The sequence below is a fragment of the Orbicella franksi genome, chromosome 10 (genome assembly GCF_964199315.1).
Source record: "Orbicella franksi chromosome 10, jaOrbFran1.1, whole genome shotgun sequence".
Taxonomy (NCBI): Eukaryota; Metazoa; Cnidaria; class Anthozoa; order Scleractinia; family Merulinidae; genus Orbicella; species Orbicella franksi.
In genome coordinates, this window is record NC_138154.1 from 17,222,082 (window position 1) to 17,241,266 (window position 19,185).

At 41.2% G+C, this 19,185-nt stretch overlaps 1 protein-coding gene across 3 annotated transcripts in view; it reads right to left on the reverse strand.

The window, feature by feature from the left end:
* Positions 1-18,413, reverse strand: part of LOC145499425 (acyl-coenzyme A synthetase ACSM4, mitochondrial-like) — a 25,374-nt gene extending 6,961 nt beyond the window's left edge. For 2 of the 3 annotated variants that reach the window (XM_081478935.1, XM_081478938.1), the window contains exons 1-14: positions 17,697-18,413; positions 11,350-11,468; positions 10,840-10,940; positions 10,053-10,165; positions 9,640-9,776; positions 9,260-9,327; positions 9,126-9,180; positions 8,663-8,784; positions 7,990-8,344; positions 7,374-7,457; positions 6,540-6,641; positions 5,495-5,546; positions 4,598-4,673; positions 3,391-3,487 (exon numbers count right to left, since the gene is read on the reverse strand). In XM_081478935.1, the coding sequence (XP_081335061.1) occupies positions 3,391-3,487; positions 4,598-4,673; positions 5,495-5,546; positions 6,540-6,641; positions 7,374-7,457; positions 7,990-8,344; positions 8,663-8,784; positions 9,126-9,180; positions 9,260-9,327; positions 9,640-9,776; positions 10,053-10,165; positions 10,840-10,940; positions 11,350-11,445 (1,458 nt within the window). In that variant the 5' untranslated portion in view covers positions 11,446-11,468; positions 17,697-18,413. Of the gene's footprint in view, positions 1-3,390; positions 3,488-4,597; positions 4,674-5,494; positions 5,547-6,539; positions 6,642-7,373; positions 7,458-7,989; positions 8,345-8,662; positions 8,785-9,125; positions 9,181-9,259; positions 9,328-9,639; positions 9,777-10,052; positions 10,166-10,839; positions 10,941-11,349; positions 12,963-17,696 lie in introns of those variants that run through there. The other variant, XM_081478936.1, reaches the window with a different exon arrangement.
* Positions 18,414-19,185: the final 772 nt, after the last annotated feature.

A 19,185-nucleotide genomic window follows, 5' to 3' on the forward strand; every position in this document is an offset into this window, starting at 1 on the left:
AGAAGCTTGATGTGATAGAGAAAGTGAACGGTCCAACAAGTTGGATAAACCCCCTTGTTAGTGTCGAAAAGCCAAATGGTGATGTTCGCATATGTTTAGACATGAGACAAGCCAATCGAGCGATATTAAGAGAAAAACACCCTGTGCCTACCATTGAAGAGACACTGCAAGAAATTTCAGGGGCAAAAGTGTTCTCCAAGTTAGATTTGAACATGGCATTTCACCAAGTAGAACTTGCTCCAGAATCAAGAGACATTACCACTTTTGCAGGACCTAATGGTCTTTACCGCTACAAACGTCTGATATTTGGTGTCAATATGGCCACTGAGAAGTTCCAACACATCATCTGGCAGATACTCAAAGATTGCCCTGGCGCTCACAATATTCATGATGATATCCGTGTAGTTGGCGCTTCTGAAGAAGAACATGACGAAAGGTTGAATCAAGTCATGAAGAAATTAGAAGAGAGTGGCTTAACACTGAATTATGAAAAGTGCCAGATCGGCGTGAATAGCATGGAGTACCTTGGTAACGTGTTAACTGACGAGGGATTACAAGTATCTGGTGACAAAGTTGAAGCCATTGTACAAGCACCAAGACCAAAGGACCAGTCAGAGCTGCGAAGCTTCCTTGGTTTGGCACAATATTGTTCAAGGTTCATTCCAAGCTTCGCGATCATTGCCAGCCCACTGTGGGATCTAACCAAATCACATGCCAAATGGAAATGGGGCACTGCTGAAGAGAAGGCTTTCCAAGCAGTCAAAATGCAGCTGACGCAGGCACCAGTCATGGCATTCTTCAAACAAGGAGCGGAGACCCGTGTCACCACAGACGCCTCACCAGTAGGTATCGGAGCTGTCTTGGAACAAAAGCAAGCTGATGGCCTGTACAGACCTGTACACTATGCTAGCCGAAAACTTACTCCACCCGAGAGCAGATATTCTCAGTTTGAGAGGGAGGCACTGGCGGTGAAGTGGGGCTGTGAGAAGTTCTTCCTGTACATCCATGGAAATGAGTTCGAAATTTGCACTGACCATAAGCCGCTGGTCACTGTGTTTGGTCCACATTCAAAACCACCTTCAGCCAGAATTGAAAGATGGTTGTTATACATGCAGCAGTTCAAGTTTAGCATCAGACACATCCCTGGCAGAGAAAACGCCGCTGACGCATTGAGCAGATTGCCAGTAGATAGTACTCCTGATGCAGCCATCAAGCAGACAGAAGAATATGCACGCAGCATAGTTGCTGATGCCACACCTGCAGCATTAGCACCCCGCCAAGTTGAGAGAGAATCAGAGCGAGACCCTACCCTGCAACTGGTTCGCCATGCCATAACTTCTGGTGATTGGTCGAAACTCCAAGGAACAACCTACAAAGCTGTTAGAAATGAACTCTGGATAATGGGACAGCTGGTTATGAGAGGAAACAAAGTTGTCATTCCAGAAAAGTTGTGGAACCAGACCATTCAACTGGCTCATGAGGGTCACCAAGGGATGGTGCGAACGAAATCTCGATTAAGAGAGAAAGTATGGTGGCCAGACCTTGACAAACAAGTTGAAAAGTTAATCCGAGCCTGCTACCCATGCCAGCTGGTTGGACCCAGACCAAAGCCAGAACCAATAAGGTCAACACCACTGCCTCAAGGCCCATGGAGTGAAATTGCTGTGGACTTACTAGAGATTCCAAAGAAGGGACACTTGCTCGTTGTAGTTGGCTATTATTCTAAGTGGCCAGAAATAGCTTTTCTGACCAAGACAGATGCAGGAAATGTGATCAAATGCATGGAGAGCATGTTTCGCACTCATGGTTTGCCTGAAACCCTCAGAAGTGATAATGGTCCACCGTTTGCTTCACGAGAATTTGAAGGATTCCTCGAGTACTTATCGATTGATCACAAGAAGGGCATCCCGTATTGGCCTCAAAGTGATGGCGAAGTAGAGAGGCTCAACAAAACCCTCCTGAAGGCAATCCGAATAGCACAACTACAAGGCAAAGATTGGAAGAGAGAAGTACAAGACTTTCTTTTCCAGTATCGCAGCACTCCCCATACAGTCACTTCACTATCTCCAGCTGAGCTCCTTATGGGCAGAAAGTTAAGAGATAAGTTGCCACAGGTTAAACCTTCTCGTGATCAGGCTACTGAAGCACAGTGGCAAATTCTTCTCAGAGAAAGGTATGCTCGCAGGAAGCTAAGAGAGAAAGAGTATGCTGACTCAAAGAGACATGCCACAACAAGTGACATTGCAGAGGGCGACATGATCCTGCTACGTCAGAACCGCGAGAACAAGTTGTCACCAACATTTGAGCTCGAGCCGTATCGAGTAATAGAGAAGAATGGAAATGCAGTTATCATTGAGAATTCTTCTGGCCAAAGTAAAATGAGGAATACTGGTCACATGAAGAAGTTTGTAGACCCAGGTGCTTCAGGAACTGAGCCCCCGGCTCCGTCAAAAACAACTGACACACCCAAAGAAGGAGCTAGTTTCGAGCAAGATTCGATGGATGGGATTCGACCGGATTCCCAAAGACAAACTGTACCTTCTGCAGTTCCAGAAAAGCCAGATAGTCGTCCAGTCAGAAAAAGAGAGAGCCCTAAGTGGATGAAGGACTTTATTTGCCAAAAGTGACTGAACTCTAAAGACTGTTTATCGTGTATCAATTGTCGACATTTTATTCATTTGTTTTGAGACATTGAACTGAAAGAGCCAAGATTAGTTCATATGTTTTTTTTATTAGACTTTGTGGAGCTCTTTATTAAGTTAGGGAGGGATGTAGTGTATGTCCATATATGGTATTTCCTTATTTGGTAGTGACCATGTGCTTGAATAGAAGAGACCATCTAAAATGGCGGATTAAAACGTTGTGTTGTCAAATCCAGTCTCTGTTTGTTCCGCAAACACCACACCAATGTGTCAACGTTATGTTATAAAACAAATGGTAAACGCCACAGCTATATGCTATTGAGCTATGGATGTACTTGGGAGATTTGCTAAGAACTCAAGAACCTAGAGTCGCACTCGGCTATCGCCTCAAGCGGCTCTTACCTTCTTTGGTGCTTAGCAACCTCCTGCGTCCATCCATAACTTAACAGTGTACGCTATGGCGTTTACCATTTGCTAATTTGCAAAATAACAATGCAGGACATGTTAATTTCAAGGCATATTGCAATGTCGTCGATTAACACCAGCGAGTTTGTCCCCACGTAGTTTACAATTCGACTGCGTATGTATCATGTCTTACATTCGTCTTACTCCGCTTGGCCACAATATTGAACTTCTAAAATCTGCCTTCTCTGTTTTACTAATCTCCTTTTGCCTTTTCTCTGTCTTTACCGTGTTAGTTAGTACATATGAAGATCCCGCATAAATTACCTTTGTATATATGGTTTACCTGTGTCATCATGTAAGGACTGCTGACCACAGCACAGTCCAGTACGGCAGGATGTCCTTTCAAACAGTTCTCCACCTCACAAGGATTGATGTTGATTCTACAAAAAGATGTAGCTTCAATGCAAATTGAATTCACCTACATAGGGGCTGTAAACTATCGATGAAATGGAGCGTTCTCGCGGTGTTTTCGAAAAGAAATGGCCCGGGGGGGGAGCATTACTTCCGGTTGGTAATGAATCATCGAAGCACTTGTGAAAGTTTGGATGAACTCGAAAACTGAGCTTGCGGCCTGTGTTTCCAATACATTTATCGATCTTAATTACTTCTACTCGTTTTTCCATAACTCGACGATAGAAGCACGGAAAGTGTTTTCAATTTCGTAAATGATGTATGGGTTAACTGGAGTGAACCCACGCGTGATGTTGTTAAAACACGGTACAAACATGCAAATCACTGCACAAGGCGCTGGTATAAGTTTTTTCCCCTAAATTTTCAAATTCACGTTAAGTTCTAAAAACAGTGTTATACATGTACACCGCAGGGATGGCGCAGTGAAGAGAGCGCTCGCCTTCCACCAGTGTGACCTGGGTTCCATTCCGGCCCAGTGCCATACACGGGTTGAGTTTGTTGCTGGTTCTCGCCTTACTCGGAGGGTTCAGTTTTCTCCGGGCTCTCCAAAGAAAAAGGGAGAAAAAAAGTTGTTCATTTTTTGTTTTTTCTTCTTCTTTTTCTCCTTCTTTTTCCGAAGAAAAAAGGTTTTTCTCCGGGCTCTCTTTCCTCCCTCACAAAAACCAAGAACCCGCATGGCTTCCTCTGTAAACATTGTAATTTATTTATTTATTTATTTTATCTATTTATGTCTTAGGCTTCTTTAATTGTTACATAGATTCCTATCAACTCATACAACGGATGAACCGTCGTTTTGTGTGAAACAATAGAAAGACCTTCGGTGGTTTTTAGACTAAAGTACAGAAACGTTTTGCTGGTTTCCTACACGGTCCTGTTTTTATTTTTCTTTTAGGATAAGATGATTATTCCACGATTGTGTTATGAAATCGATTGAAAGCTGACAATCCCGAGAGAACAACAATCCTCATCAACGTGATTGTTACGTCACTAAGTGTATAAACAGCTTGTAAAGTATTTGGCGATGTGCCATAGAAAATCATGCAATAACGACTCGTTAGCAAGCATTGATATTTCCTTACGAGTTGTAGATAATCATGTCATCACTTCTACCGACGACACAAAAATAACCCTCAGCGTCCATACGACCCAGATCGCCTATTAAACAAGAGAAACATTGTAACTGTTATAAAACAATTGTCACCCGCTCCTCCCCATCCCAGCCATACTACGTTCTTGTTCTTTCTCGTTTACTTTGGCATACTGTTAGTTAGAAAAGTACGCTCACTTTGCTTTCTGAGAAGTTTGTTTTATTACGTTACAAACCCGATCTCATTTCATGGATAGAGCTAACGAGGACTAGCGAAAGAACAACTGACTATCCAAGACACAAAGAGACAAGAACCTCTGACACAGATACATATAATTGTAAAGGCAAACAGCTTGCCACACCTTCATAAAACGACAGACAGACAGATGTTGAGGATAAGAAGACATGAAAACACTGACACCATCCCTCCTTCCCTTAAACAAGTTTATTTTGTCGCGAAGTATCATGGGTAAAATAAACGCACGAGGTTCGTTTTTGTCCGCCATATTGTTTTGTTTGTTTGTGTCTTATGCGTACAACTTCGTCTTCTCCCTTCCGCGGCCGTTATCACATACAGAGAGATAGACAGGCAGACAGACAGACAGACAAACAGACAAACAGACAAGCAGACAGATAGACAGAGAGACGGACGGAAGGACGTCCGAATAGGTGAATAGCTACACGAGTAAACACCGAACAAGGAACATTAAGGTGAGTGCTGTAAGAGAGGGTCGTTTCCATTTAGCGCTCTGAAATAAAGCATTACGACAGTTTGTAAAAGAAGAAAAATAAAGTGGGAACATGTTGGTGTTCCTTTACCTGATTATATAATATGTGTTTCGGGGGAAACGTAGAGGTGGAAATTAAAGAGCACGTGTGGGCTACACACCTGTCACGTAGAAATCACCAGAATAAGATGCTGCAGTTTTTTCAGGTTCATCCTACAAGAAACAATGGTCACTGGATAGAAAGATCGTGAAATTGACGCCAATAACATACCAGCAATACCTCAAAACTTACACCGGCCTGATAATGACTCGAGTATTTGAAATCATTCATATCCCCTAAAAGAATTTCCTCCAAAAATATCGTCGATGCTCGTCATTCCACACTTTCCTCAAGATTTTCAACAGATACTGCTGCTTACGGACAACGCCAGAGATTTGGCTCAAATTTTATGGAATGCAGTTCTCATACCTAATTTAGACAGTTATCGTTGACAATTGCAGATTTTTGCTAAGCTTTGGCGGTATGTATATATATCAGGCTCGTTTGGTCAAGACTTGCTTTGTAATTTGGCGAGACGTAGTCTAAGGTGGTACCAAACAAGCTTGATATCCCCGCGATATCCCAAATTTGGCCATATCAGGTCACTGACTTGATATGGCAGGGTATCAATGCAGAAGAATCGGCCTCTGCCTGGCTAATTGCGAATTTGGGTAACGTTAACAAACTATACAGAAGTGTTACCTTTAAACCTTCCGGTTTAGGAATGGTTCAACTTTCCTCGGCGGAGAGCCTTTAAGACTATTCCAAAACGTCGGGACTACTCTTCATTTCCAATGAAACAATTTTGGCCGAGGTTCTAAAAAAAGTGGCGGCCGCAGAATAAAGAATGAATTCTGGAAAAACCTGGTTTGTTGTGGGATAGAGTCAACCTGAGAATACTCCGGTCATCTTGATCGCCTCAAGTTTTCATCAAATCGCATGCGATCGCGATCTTGCTGACCACCGGGTTGTCTCACTGGTCCACATGGTGTTACCTTATGACCGACCTAATCTATGCAAACTCGCCCCAAAGAAAGAAATATGGAACTCTTCCTGAATAAGTTGAGAGCACTTTCGAATCTCCAAAGGCCCTCAAATTACCTTACTTTACATGCAGGTTAGGTTTGAATCAATTTTCTATTTTTTTTTTTATTACGCCTTCTTACCACGTAACAAGTAAACATTCCAACTGGACGGCAAGGCTTCGAACGAATCACAACTCTTCCCAGTGTACCTGGAGGCACTTCTTTGCCATTGTCGTCAACAATCTAAAAACGTTTTAAGACAGGAAGAAAAATCGAAATTTTGTACGCAGCTTAGGCAGATGCGAAAATAAAACCTAACAAAATTGCAGGCTTGAGCAGGATTCGAACCCATGGCCTCTGCTATACCAGTACTGTGCTCTATCAACTGAGTTATCAGGCTAACTGGTAGCTGGTCATGTTGTAAGTTCGTAACTGATACCCGTCAGGTGGTGGAGATAAGCAAGCGAATATATGAATCTGAAATATGAAAAAGGCGTAACGAACATGAGGTGTGCTAGGAACGCAAACCAAGGGAACAGGTTGCGATATTCAGGAAAGTCTCTGAGTTTTTCTGCGATTTTGAGAGGGAAGATTCGGAGGCTTGTAAGTATCTCTAGCAGGAATTGTAAAGAATTTCGGTACTTCATCAACGGATTATTAAAAACTTCTTCTTGAATCACATAAAAGTAATCACTTCACAATATGCACGATACCTTGCTCCCTCGTAACGACTTATTCTCTTGGTAGGACTCAGCGAATTAACCAATTGGATGATTACAGGCCAAATCAGACTCCACTCACTTTAAACATAATTTTCTGTATTTTTACAAAGGTAATGGCTGTTTGAAAATGGCAGAAATATCAGTTGGGTCGTGTTTCAAGATCATTGATTCTTCTTGGTTACTTTGTAAACAAGGTATCGCTCTTTAGCGTTGTATACATACTCGATCTAGTTCTTATCAGTCCTTTACTTACAAGCATTTCTATTCCAGGGAGAGGTTTAGCAACAGAAGCAGGACGCGAGTCATCCCCAGGTTCTCTTGGCAATGTTAGGATATTCTGCGAAGAGAAATTATTTATTTCTAAGATTTTGCGCTTATACCTTTGAAATAAAATCAGTAATTTCAATGTGAAGGACACACTACATGTTTCACGGCAATCTTGTTTCATTTTTGATCAAAGTAGGTAATGCTAAAATATGACAAAGTGCCTTTGGTCAGACAAGAAATATTCCAATAACACCAGTATGGAAATGCTAAATAAATTTTTGAGGGGAAAGTAAACTGCGATTTTTTAAAACCACGACGACAGAATTTGAGACAGTCTGCTGTCTTCGGTTTTCATCACTGTAAAAGAGTCTGTTACGTTTTAACCTTTTGAAGTAATATTCCCATTAGCCCTTTGATTTGCCTGGGGTCAGTCTCTTGTATCTTGGTTAGTCCTTCCAAAACAACAACAGAAAAAATCATTTTCGTTGACCAAAAGCTGTTAAATGTAATTTATGAAATCACGATTAGCTGCTATTTAATTCCTGCTATCTTCTTATAGTTTGCTAAGTCATGCTGTATACTATTTATCTGTAACAACATACCATCTCTGTTTGTCCATAATAGTTCCAGATTTCCACTCCTGTTTCTTCTTTCCATCTACGTACCATACGTTCGTTCGTAGGTTCTCCGGCAACGAAACAACGCTTTAAGTTTGGAAAGCTGAAGCTTCGCAAATTCCTCTCGTGCAATGCCTCCATATAAATGGAAGGTCTAAATTGAGCATGAGTTATGGGATACTCCTGAAGAGTTTCCAGAGCGTCGTTGGCAGTCACCGTCTTGTAATGAGCAAACACTCCGGAGCCAACAGACCAAGCCGAGAAGAAGCTGTTAATCGGAAGCACCGACCATCCAGTAGGGGTAGCAGTCCAACTTAAATCGGTTTCTGCAAAACGGCATCTGAAAGAGAAGAAACATTTCCTGGAGGTTGGGCTTCAATCCAACCATTGAGCACTATGATCCACACTTATCATACCTCCTCTTTATAGCTGACAACATACAATTTCTGGAAGTGTCTGTAACTCTACTTCTTCAACCTTCTGGAAGTTCACATACATATTTGAACTATTTTCCATTCTCTCTAACTAAAAGCTCTTTCCACTTACTACTCGGAGAAAAGAAAACAGAGATTCCGTGTTATTTTACGAATGCTGTTAACAAACTGTTTACGTAATATTGAAGAATGCTGTTAACGATCTGCTTACGTAAGATACGTACTTTCGCATTCCAGAACTCCCCAGTCCAGTGCTGGCCTGTGAATGTGCCACCATGTTGGAGTTTCCGGTTGTGCCACTTGTGTAGTATATGTTAGTGGGTGCTGAACTTAGTGACTTCACAGACTGAATAAAAAAAAATGATGCATCAACAATATCGACAATGTTTCTCCATTTGAGGCGCCAACTTATCCACACTGGTCTCAACTAAAGGTGCGTCACTTAGAGATAGTACGGATCAGGGCAAATCAGAGGAACTGATGAATCCTTGCCCAGACTGGATTTATCCGTTCCTGTGATAAACCATGCATGATTCGAATGATCCTGATCCGTATCATTTCATGGGAACGCTCGTAACATATCACGTGCATCAGCCATACTACTCATACTGAACAATGTTTCCTTGGCTTCTAAAAGGGTTAAGCTAATATCATGTCCTTACTGCTGCTTAATCTAATCAAACTCACCTGAAAATCAGCACTTGCCGTTTGAAAGAGATCCTCAAATGACAGCCAGCCTTCCCTACAGAAGAACAGCACAATTTCACTAACGAACCAAGGCATACTGTAGTTAGAGAGCTTTAACATTTGGTTATATGTACCTTTGTTCTTGTTTCATTCTGTTGACCAAAATTCTGCTTCTTGTATTGCCCTCACCAGAGTTACAAATCTAAATAACGAAAAAAACCACCGAAAAAATATATATAAATTACATGTATTTTTGAAGATATTTCCTGTTTCACTGAGGTCATCACAACATGTGTCGACAAGCCACCCCACCAAACAAAACAACAGAAAACGTTTGTTTTTAGTAAAATGAAATTTCTACATAATCTGTAATTGAGAATCAACAATGTGACAACGAGCATTCCCACATCTTCCACAAGGGATAACCTGTCGCAAAGCGACAGATCACGACCCACAAGAAAATGCAGCAGTGGTACTCTCGACAGTGGTAAGAAAGTATAATTGCATCACGAACCTGATCGACCACATCTAGTAGTTTACTGTTAACCTGATCACAGGGGGCCACCACCACACACACTGGCTTTGATCCTAAAATTCTCCTGTGAAGCTCTTTTGGTCCAATATTGTTTGCCACTATCACGAATACGCCGCCTGAAAAAGAAAAAAAAACATCGCTTGATAAAAGTTTGATTTTGTTCACCGACTAGAGAAAAATTTCATTTCATTCCACGTGTTCTTTAAGTGCGAATGAAAAGTGTAGTTCATTTCCACCTCTGTGATTGGTCAAGCAACCTATTCCTCCCCAGATGAACCTTTCATAAAGTCTAACACTCAAAACGTCAGCTGCTGAAATGTGCAGTGACAGAACGTCGATTACATGACCCATCACAGCTCCCAGTCGTTGTCTCGTGTAACGTTTTGCAGTACCTGTTCTTAAACAAGCAGCCTGCATCAGCCAGTATTCGGGAATAGTGGGTAGTATCACCATCACGCGGTCTCCTGGTTTGATGCTGGCTGCAGTGCACAGCAAGTTAGCCGTCCTGAAAAGGATTGATAAATGAATGACACGCATGAAATTAAGGTGAATACTACGCTAGCTTAAGGGAAGATACAGCTAGCATCCATAGTCTGCTGTTTTCCACCCTGTTTCAACTGAATTTCGGTTATGCTTCGACTGTTAATTAACTCACCTTCTTGGTCGGTTTTGCTTAGATCGGAGAGTTTCCTTCACGGATATTGTGTGGCTCGCCATGAGGGTTGTAAGGCGGCGATCGAAAGGGAGCTCCGTGCTCCGTACCTGGGTCCGAAATCCTTAACATTAATTATAATACTTGCACCTCCATTCACACGTCTCTATTCTTACGAACGTGTCAAGAATTTCTTCTAACAAGCAAGCACAAAACCATACAAGAGCATGATGAATGTTGAATTAAACAACGATAATAAAACTCAACGTAATTAGCTAATAATGTTTAACATATCGTTGCAGCTATCACAGTTTGTGAGCCTGGCTAAGAACTTACAAATATTTTGAAAGGAAATGAGTGCCAGTAGTTAACTACCACCATAACGAAAAGTAGCAAACGTGAAAGCCGTTAAGAACATTAAACATCTTTCATCACTGGCTAGTACACTTTATAAAATCAAATCACAAAATAAGCCCTATTAAACGATTGTTACATGGTCGATAATGTGTAGGAATACCCTACCTTACTTTTTGGAGTTTAAAACAACATCTTGATAGCTCCACTTAACTTCACTACCAGCACCGTCAATCCACCACAGAGCGGGATGATTACTTTGCCTTTTGCCTTCCTAAAATCAGCAATATGGACAAGGAAAAACAGCTTAAGTCAAAAAGACGCTATATTTACCAGTTTCCGCTTCAAAACTGGTCGTCACTCGCAAACAAGAATCTACAGATTTATTTCAACACTAGTGTAAAGATCCATTTTCCAATTTCTTTAGAACCATTTTTCATCTTTCCATGACAGCTCTTTTCTCACAGGTTAAGAGGCCTCAAAATTAATTGGATACCACACTCATCAATAGGCTTCACAGAAATACCGACGTAGGGTTTTAGCATCTTTTTCCATGTAATGATTCAAAAACACTATTTCGATGAATTTGATATGCCATATGTATCTTTGTCTCGTCTTTTGATGCTGGTTGATTAAGGAATGTGGGAAGGTTCTTATCGTAATTACATTGCTTTCGTTTTCACCTTTTCTTTCTGGGCCCATTCATCAATGACGTCTGCAAAGTTGAAGTACTCAGGAACTTGAAAACTTTTTGTTCTCCTGATCACTGCCTCAGCCATCAGTGAAGTGGCTTTGCAAGCCTCTGTAAGACAACGATAACAATCTACGTAGCTCTAATATGTTATAAAAATTAATTGATAATTAGCAAGGCGAAGAGGGGCCTGTTACGACCTTTCAACTTTTCTCGTGGCTCTCGAAGATAAGGCAACTGCTTTTTTTTATCAAAATGTCAAAACTTTGTTTCATATGTTGTTATAGTTATGATAAAATTGCCGTGAATAGGACTTCGTGTCGTTCAATTCAGTATGTATTCATACTCGTGATCAAACAAACTTCGCGGTCGTCCGATTCTGTTATTAATCAGTCAATTCCAGCTGTGCCCATCTCCTAAGGCAATTAAAAAATCCCCCAGAGGGCAACCCCAAAACATGGAGTCCGGAAGTCGGAAAGCGGAATCCGGAATCCGAAATCCGAATTATTGATATTGAGAATGACGACAGAAATACTTCACTTCAGCAATGTCCAATAAATAAATAAGGGAAAAATTATTTTGTTGTTGTTTTTTTTTTTTCCCTTTGCTTTCAGCTTCAACCAGAAACTGTAATTGTAAAAAGAACATGACTAGTTTTAAACAACCTCTAGCTATTCATCTGGCCAAGTTGTTCAAAAGGCGGATCTCCTATACCTATTATAGGGTAAACCGCTACTCAATCAGGGTTAGTGAGTTTTCGGGTGGATTGAGTTACCCATCCTTCGTTGAACCTGGACTCGGCGGGTGCGCGGTTCTTGTATAGATCAAACTGCTTTGAGAAGACTGGTGAGTAGTACTATAGCAAAAACCCTATTCTCACAGTATTGACAGTATGTGGTCCGATCCTTTCGCAAACGAGAAGAAGACGGACATAAGTGTGCAACCATTTCAAGAAATTATTTAATATGACGGTGGATAAGAATAACTGGTGGTGATTTGCAACAGTATCAGTGTGCAAATAGTGCTGTTGTGGTATTAATCTCGTATGTTGGGAACGACAAACTTATTTAGACGAGCCAAGTTAACCTTTTCATATCGACAGTGAGACGCGCGACCGTCGAGGTACAGCTTGTCGCAACTGACGGAGACCCGGTGCTCTACAACATTGCTAACTTGTTCAGCATCTGCTACACATACCTCAGGCAAATTGCAGCCGACCACTTAAACAAAATGGCACTTACCAGCAAGCCTACTTAAGCTGCTCTCAGGGTGCTTAGAATCAAATTATGACGCACGTTAGTTAAGATTCTCAATAGAAATAACGGTGCACGAATTTCGACAGACGAAGAATCCATGTTTTAAAAGAGGTGTAGTTTGAGGTCCTTTTTATTGGCCTTTTTTTACAGGCAAAATCTATGCAACGTAATTTTCGCGTACTTGTAGAGTCTTGTTTTCTTTGATTTGTGGATTCAGGATTCCGGGATTCCGGTTTCAGTGTTTTAGCGTTGCTGTGTTGAAAGATTCATCACACGCAAACATTGCTTTGATGTCAATGCTGTGACTTTTGTGCTACTCACCAGTCTTCCCCGGGCAATGTGAGCTTAGCAAGAACCACGCTCTTTTCGGAGCCAGGTTGATTAAACAAGTTTGAGATTGAGTGTTTTAAAGACGGAAGTATGTGGTTTTGCATGCCAGGCTCTCAAACTTGTTTAACAAAATGGTGCGTCAAATGACGATTTTAACGGAATTTGGTAATTTGCATATTTCTTTGAAATAAAAGGATATTTTACCAAAAAAACTACCCAGTAGTTTTTGTCATGCCCTAGCCTACCTACCATAAAAGCATGAGCGAAATCCATATTTATGGACAGGGAATCTTAACAACAACAATAACACTTCTTTTTTCTTTTTTTCTTTTTTTTGTACATATATATTTCTTGGAGATTGCTGAAGTGAACTTTTTCTGTCGTCATTCTCAATTTCATTAATTCCGTACGTCGGATTCTGGATTCCGTTTCCGATTCCTGTTTCCGGTTCCTATTTCCGGTTCCTATTTCCGGTTCCTGGATTTCATATTTAGGTTTGCCTCCCGTGATTTGCCTCGTCCCACGGCCACAAATCGCTTTCGCAATTCAAAGAAACTTACAGAATCGCCCTAAGAACACCACAGCCCTCCAGTAAGACCAGATAAATTAACCATTGCATCAAGTCATCTCAGCGATCGTAGAGCAAGTTTAGGCGGAGACATTTCAAATAATATTGGGTTTTCGGTGATCTTCCCCTGATCTTCCCATGCGACCAACTTGGTGTGATCACGGTCACGCTCCAACGGCCGTTTGAAACATCACAATAACTTCTGCACTCTCGGAGTATGTTGAGGTAAGTAAAGTTTATTTTAGCACATTTCGGACTAAAGGGAATTTCCCAAACAAAGTCGATTCAACAACTACATTCCATGTTATGTTGCCCTTTCGTTGTGCAAACATCAAAGTTGCCATTGAATTAAAACAGTCACGCAATGACCTTGTGCAGCCTGTCGATATATATAAACAACATTCGGACATATCGAACACTATTTTGCAACTAGAACCCCAAAAATGAGAGTCAAAAACCAAGCTGAAGTTGTCTGCCAATTCACGGCCAATTCGCCATCTGCCAATTCGACCGGCTGAAACTGTCTGCCAATTCGAATTAAAATTCAGTAGTGGAAATTAGAACATAAAATCATTTAAATATCTTTACCAATTGGTCAAAAACATATTCTAGCTGCATTCAAAGCTATTAATTTGCGCCAAACGCTCACGTAAATTTGCAAAAAGATGCTGTAAATATCCTTTGTTCAGAAGTGAATAACTCGTTGCGTGACTTTTCAATTGACACCAACGTGGTATCAATTTAAAGCTTACCGTCTTACTAGCCCATCTCAACGGCTTTTACACCCATCTCAACGCAATTACTATCGAAAAATTTCGATCAAAATACTGCCCCAGGTTTGCATCAAAAAGACCTCTCAGGCAACTATGGAGGCTTGCCCAACTCAAGTCGATTTCCAGGTGAGCTGGATTTGCAGGTCGTCCAGGATGAAGTTTCGTGACATCACGGCGAAAGTTCATTAGGCTGATTTAGCAAGAGAACGGGAACGTCACTTGACGACGGCGCGCGCAGTACAAATACCCAAATATGGTCAGATGACGACTGCAGGGCGCGCGGAATAACCTGGATTCTGTTCTAATTTGACCATATTTGGGTATTTGTACTGTGCGCGCCGTCGTCAAGTGACGTTCCCGTTCTCTTGCTAAATCAGCCTATTAAGAAGTTGGTGAGCGTTGGGACTGCATGGCTGCTAGAAAACATTTCGGCAACGGCTATAGGCGCTTTTCCCGGGGTGGGATGAGACAGAACCAAAGGGTAATACAGGATAGGCCCTGTGTCGTTAAAAACCTTACGGGCAATTTTGCCAGTCGCGTCGAAAAAGCCGGGCCCTTCCTTCAGTCCTGCAGCCATGCGGGTTTCAATTGGAAGCCCAATCTCTGCTATCAACTGAGCCAACCGCTGGTAATCACGAGCGTGGTGGGCCCTGGATTTCTGTTGTAAATGAATTGCAAAGAAGGTGGTACCCCATTAGAAAGGCTAGTTATAGAATTAGAACAAGAGTTATACGTACCTTTCGTGACATTGTTCTGGCCTTGTGTGTTACCCGAATCCGGCAATCAAGTGGACAGTCCTTATTCTTTACATTCTTGTCGTTCGTGTGCTTGCTTGATTCGATTGCTCTTTAACATTGAATCCAACAACGGAAAGACAAACAGTTCGGTAGATTTCAGATTTTATTTTGATTGATGAAAGTATTTGTGTTTTAACAGAACGCTTAAAGAGGACACTTGAATGGACAATTTACCCAAGTATGTTTAAAGTTCCCGATAGAAATAAGAATAAACGTTGACGTTAAATTTAATTTAATTAATTCCTCTGTGGAAACAGAATAAACTTGAAAGCAAAAGAAGATAAACTTATTTAACGCTATCACAAGTGGTGAATTTTTAGTTTTCATCGATAGCGATTTTGGTAATGGGGAATGTCTGTATGATAACAGTCGTCGGTCAAATGGCAAGGTAAACAACTGATTAAGGGCCTGATTACATGGCGAATTTCAGCCCGGCTAACCAGGCTGAAATTTCAGCCCGGCTTCTGAAACAAATTCTCATGAAATCAAATTGGCGATTACATGGAGAAGGATTCACCCCGGGCTGAAAATCCTAGCCCGGTTTGAAAAACCGGGCTAGGATTTTCACCCCGGGCAAACGGTTTAAAAAGTCTGAAAAAATCCCATGTAATCGAAACGGAATTTCAGCCCGGGCTGAAAAGCAGGAAATAAGATGGCTGCCGCTACGAAATAGAAGCGATCTCAGTGGAATAAAGGCGATAAAATAGAGAATCTCTCTAATTTTAAAGCTTAGATGGAATATAAGAACATCGAGACAAGGTTAAACAGCACGAGGCTGTCAGGGAAGCCATGAACTCGGCAAGCTTGATGAGGACATATTTTCTTTCTATGCAAGTACGTCTTTCTGGCTAAGAGACAGGTTTCGTTTCAGTTCCATCATCATTGTAGGGTGTTACTATCCCAAAAGTTAAAAATTGAGCGCCAACAAAAGGTCAAACTAGGAGAGAAGCAATGCGCCTATTTTCACGATTCGTGTTCTCGGCGCCATTTTGATTTTCTGGAGACTTTTCGCACACAATTTCATATTTGGCGCCAAGGCTAATATTTCAGCCCGGGCTGAAATTCGTTATGTAATCACAACAAAATTTCAGCCCCCTAGCCGGGCTGAAATTTCAGCCCGGGCTGAAATTCGCCATGTAATCAGGCCCTTAGGGCGGCGGTGGCATCAAACGTTCGCTCCTGTCCGCTTAAAGCCGACGGTTGATGGTCGTTGATGACAATGTTCTTTTCAAAAGTTTCGTAATCTCCATCTCACGGTATTTCCACTAATACTGATTACAAACAGCAACCGTGGATACATGTACCGCTAATTAGAACGGTTGCCATTTTGTCTTGAAACGCAACAAGCCATGCGATCGAATTCTTAAATATGCTTGGAAAGATCGTGTGCTTTTCTTTTCAAAAATAAGTGGTTGAGATGGGTGTAGAAGCCGTTGAGATGGACTAATAAGACGGTAAGCTTTAAAATGGTACCAAATTGGTGTCAATTGAAAAGTTACGTGACGAGCTATTCACTTCCCGAAGAGCCAGCGCAAGTGTTTATGTTATTAAAGCACGATGTTCGGGTGAAATTTTTCGATAGTAATTGCGTTGAGATGGGTGTAAAAGCCGTTGAGATGGGCTAGTAAGACGGTAAGCTTTAAAATGATACTAAGTTGGTGTCAATTGAAAGGTCACGTGACGAGTTATTCACTTCCCGAAGAGCCAACACAAGCATGTATGTTATTAAAGCACGATGTTCGGGTGGAATTTCTCGATAGTAATTTGGTTGAGATGGGTGTAGAAGCCGTTGAGATGAACTAATAACACGGTAAGCTTTAAAATGATACCAAGTTGGTGTCAATTGAAAAGTCACGTGACGAGTTATTTACTTCCGGAAAAGCCAGTACAAGCGTGTATGTTGTTAAAGCAAGATGTTCAGGTGAAATCTTTCGATAGTAATTGCGTTGAGATGGGTGTAGAAGTCGTTGAGATGGGCTAGTAAGACGATAAGCTTTAAAATGATACCACGTTGGTGTCAATTGAAAAGTCACGCAACGAGTTACTCACTTCTGAACAAAGGATATTTACTGCGTCTTTTTACAAATTTACGTGAGCGTTTGGCGCAAATTAATAGCTTTGAATGCAGCTAGAAAATGTTTTTGAACAATTGGTAACGATATTTAAATGATTTTATGTTCTAATTTCCACTACTGAATTTTAATTCGAATTGGCAGACAGTTTCAGCCGGTCGAATTGGCAGATGGCGAATTGGCAGTGAATTGGCAGACAACTTCAGCAATGTCTGCGGTTTGGGGTGACCGAAGAAAATGAATGGCAACACAGCGCCACGAAAACATCCCCCAACAACGCATCGCTTTTCCTTGTAAAAATTCGCCGATTCTTCTTCATGCATGTACATTGATTTCAGGCTCATTGCACACTTGAGCATTCTTTAATTTGCTCCAAGGTTCTTATCCAAAATTATTTCTGCAGTCTGCATTTTGTACTCGGTCTACAGTCTGATGTCTACTGTCTGCATTTTGTGCTGACCGTCATACTGACCTACGTCACTTCTGTTTAATTTCAGCGTGCTAATGTTCATATTCAGGGAAACTTTGCTTTCATAAACTCACCTCGCTGTCTTCTTAGACTTGTGTTTTCTTTGCGGCCGTAGGGTAATCTTGTTAACTTGATCTAAGCTTTTCATTGCCTAGTTCCTAGGCCTCAATATTTCGCCGCGGCAAGCTGCTCAGCTGGTAAGCCGATCAGCTAGTCATTATCTACTCTTTGGAAAACTTGAAAATACGATACGGGAAGGGAATACTTAAATTATCATAAGTGAATACTATACTTAAGTGGGGAAACTCCTTATCTAGGTAGTGAGAATTCCTCAAGATCTAATCCCATACACAAGGCAACAAAGCTTAAGCAGACGTGTTAACACTTCTATTTTGACAATCTAGTCCAGCGATAGTGTTACCTTCTTGGGACACATCCAAGCTCCAGTGTTATACGTCACATGATCCTGTAGTTCCTTGATGCGGGGCGAAAAGTGTGGCCTGGACAAAAACCCGACAATTTGTTTCAAATTTTGACTGAGCCGGTTTCCTTTCGCGGAAGGGAATTCTCTGCACATTTCTGGGGGAGTGACTGCTAGAGAAAAGCAATTCGAACGCTACGCTTTTGTTTTAATGTGCTCATTTACCGTGTGGCATGAAATTTTAGGGGGACTTTTATTTTGCGGATTGGCGACTTTTTGAGGTTTACGGGAACAAATTTTCGCGGCTCGAATTGGCTTAAGTTTCCGCTGGGAACTAAATTTTGCGGTTTCCTTTTCAAGCAGCGAGACATTAACATGGAAGGAAATGTAATATTTTCAACTTTATTACTTTTTTAGGCAAAACAACAGTCTTCTCAGGCATTAAAAGCCGTGTTTGATTATACCAACGGGAGTGAATTTTTGCGATTTTTAATTTTGCTGGTTTTTTTTTTTTTTTTCTGCTGGAACTTATTTATGCGGATCAAGTAACATCGACCAACATCCGCAAAATCCGCAGAAATTGCACCACGCAAAATAAAAGTGCTACGCGGTAGATCCAAACCGACGTCATCGAGTCAGAAGCATCGCCGCTTTCAAACCACAGGCAAATACTGATTGCTCAAAATATTACATGTAAAGCCTTTGAAGGTTCCTATAATCCTATTACATTGAGGATGACGACGGATATTTTTGGAGTGTTGGACGCACCGAGAACATCATTATGAAAAGCAAAAAAACCTGCGTCTTCCTTTTTGTCATTTTTATTGTGTTTGATTTCAAGACTGAAGAAACACGTTTGATAAATGCATTAAAAAGATTTCAACCAGTTGGTTTCGTGAAATTAGTGCGTGTGAATATGTATTAAATTTTAACTACATTTCGTTTTTCTGATAACCAAACAAAGGATTTGCGTCTTCTTCTGCTATATGCAAAGCAATACCACTTTGCAAGCAAAACAATGCAAAAGAAACAAGATACTTCTGAATTCATATCCAAATTTGTTATCCAGCTTGAAATAGACAAATGACTTGACGTGACTATGTTGCCCTTTCCCCCAGCTATATACATTTGTACAAAGCTAG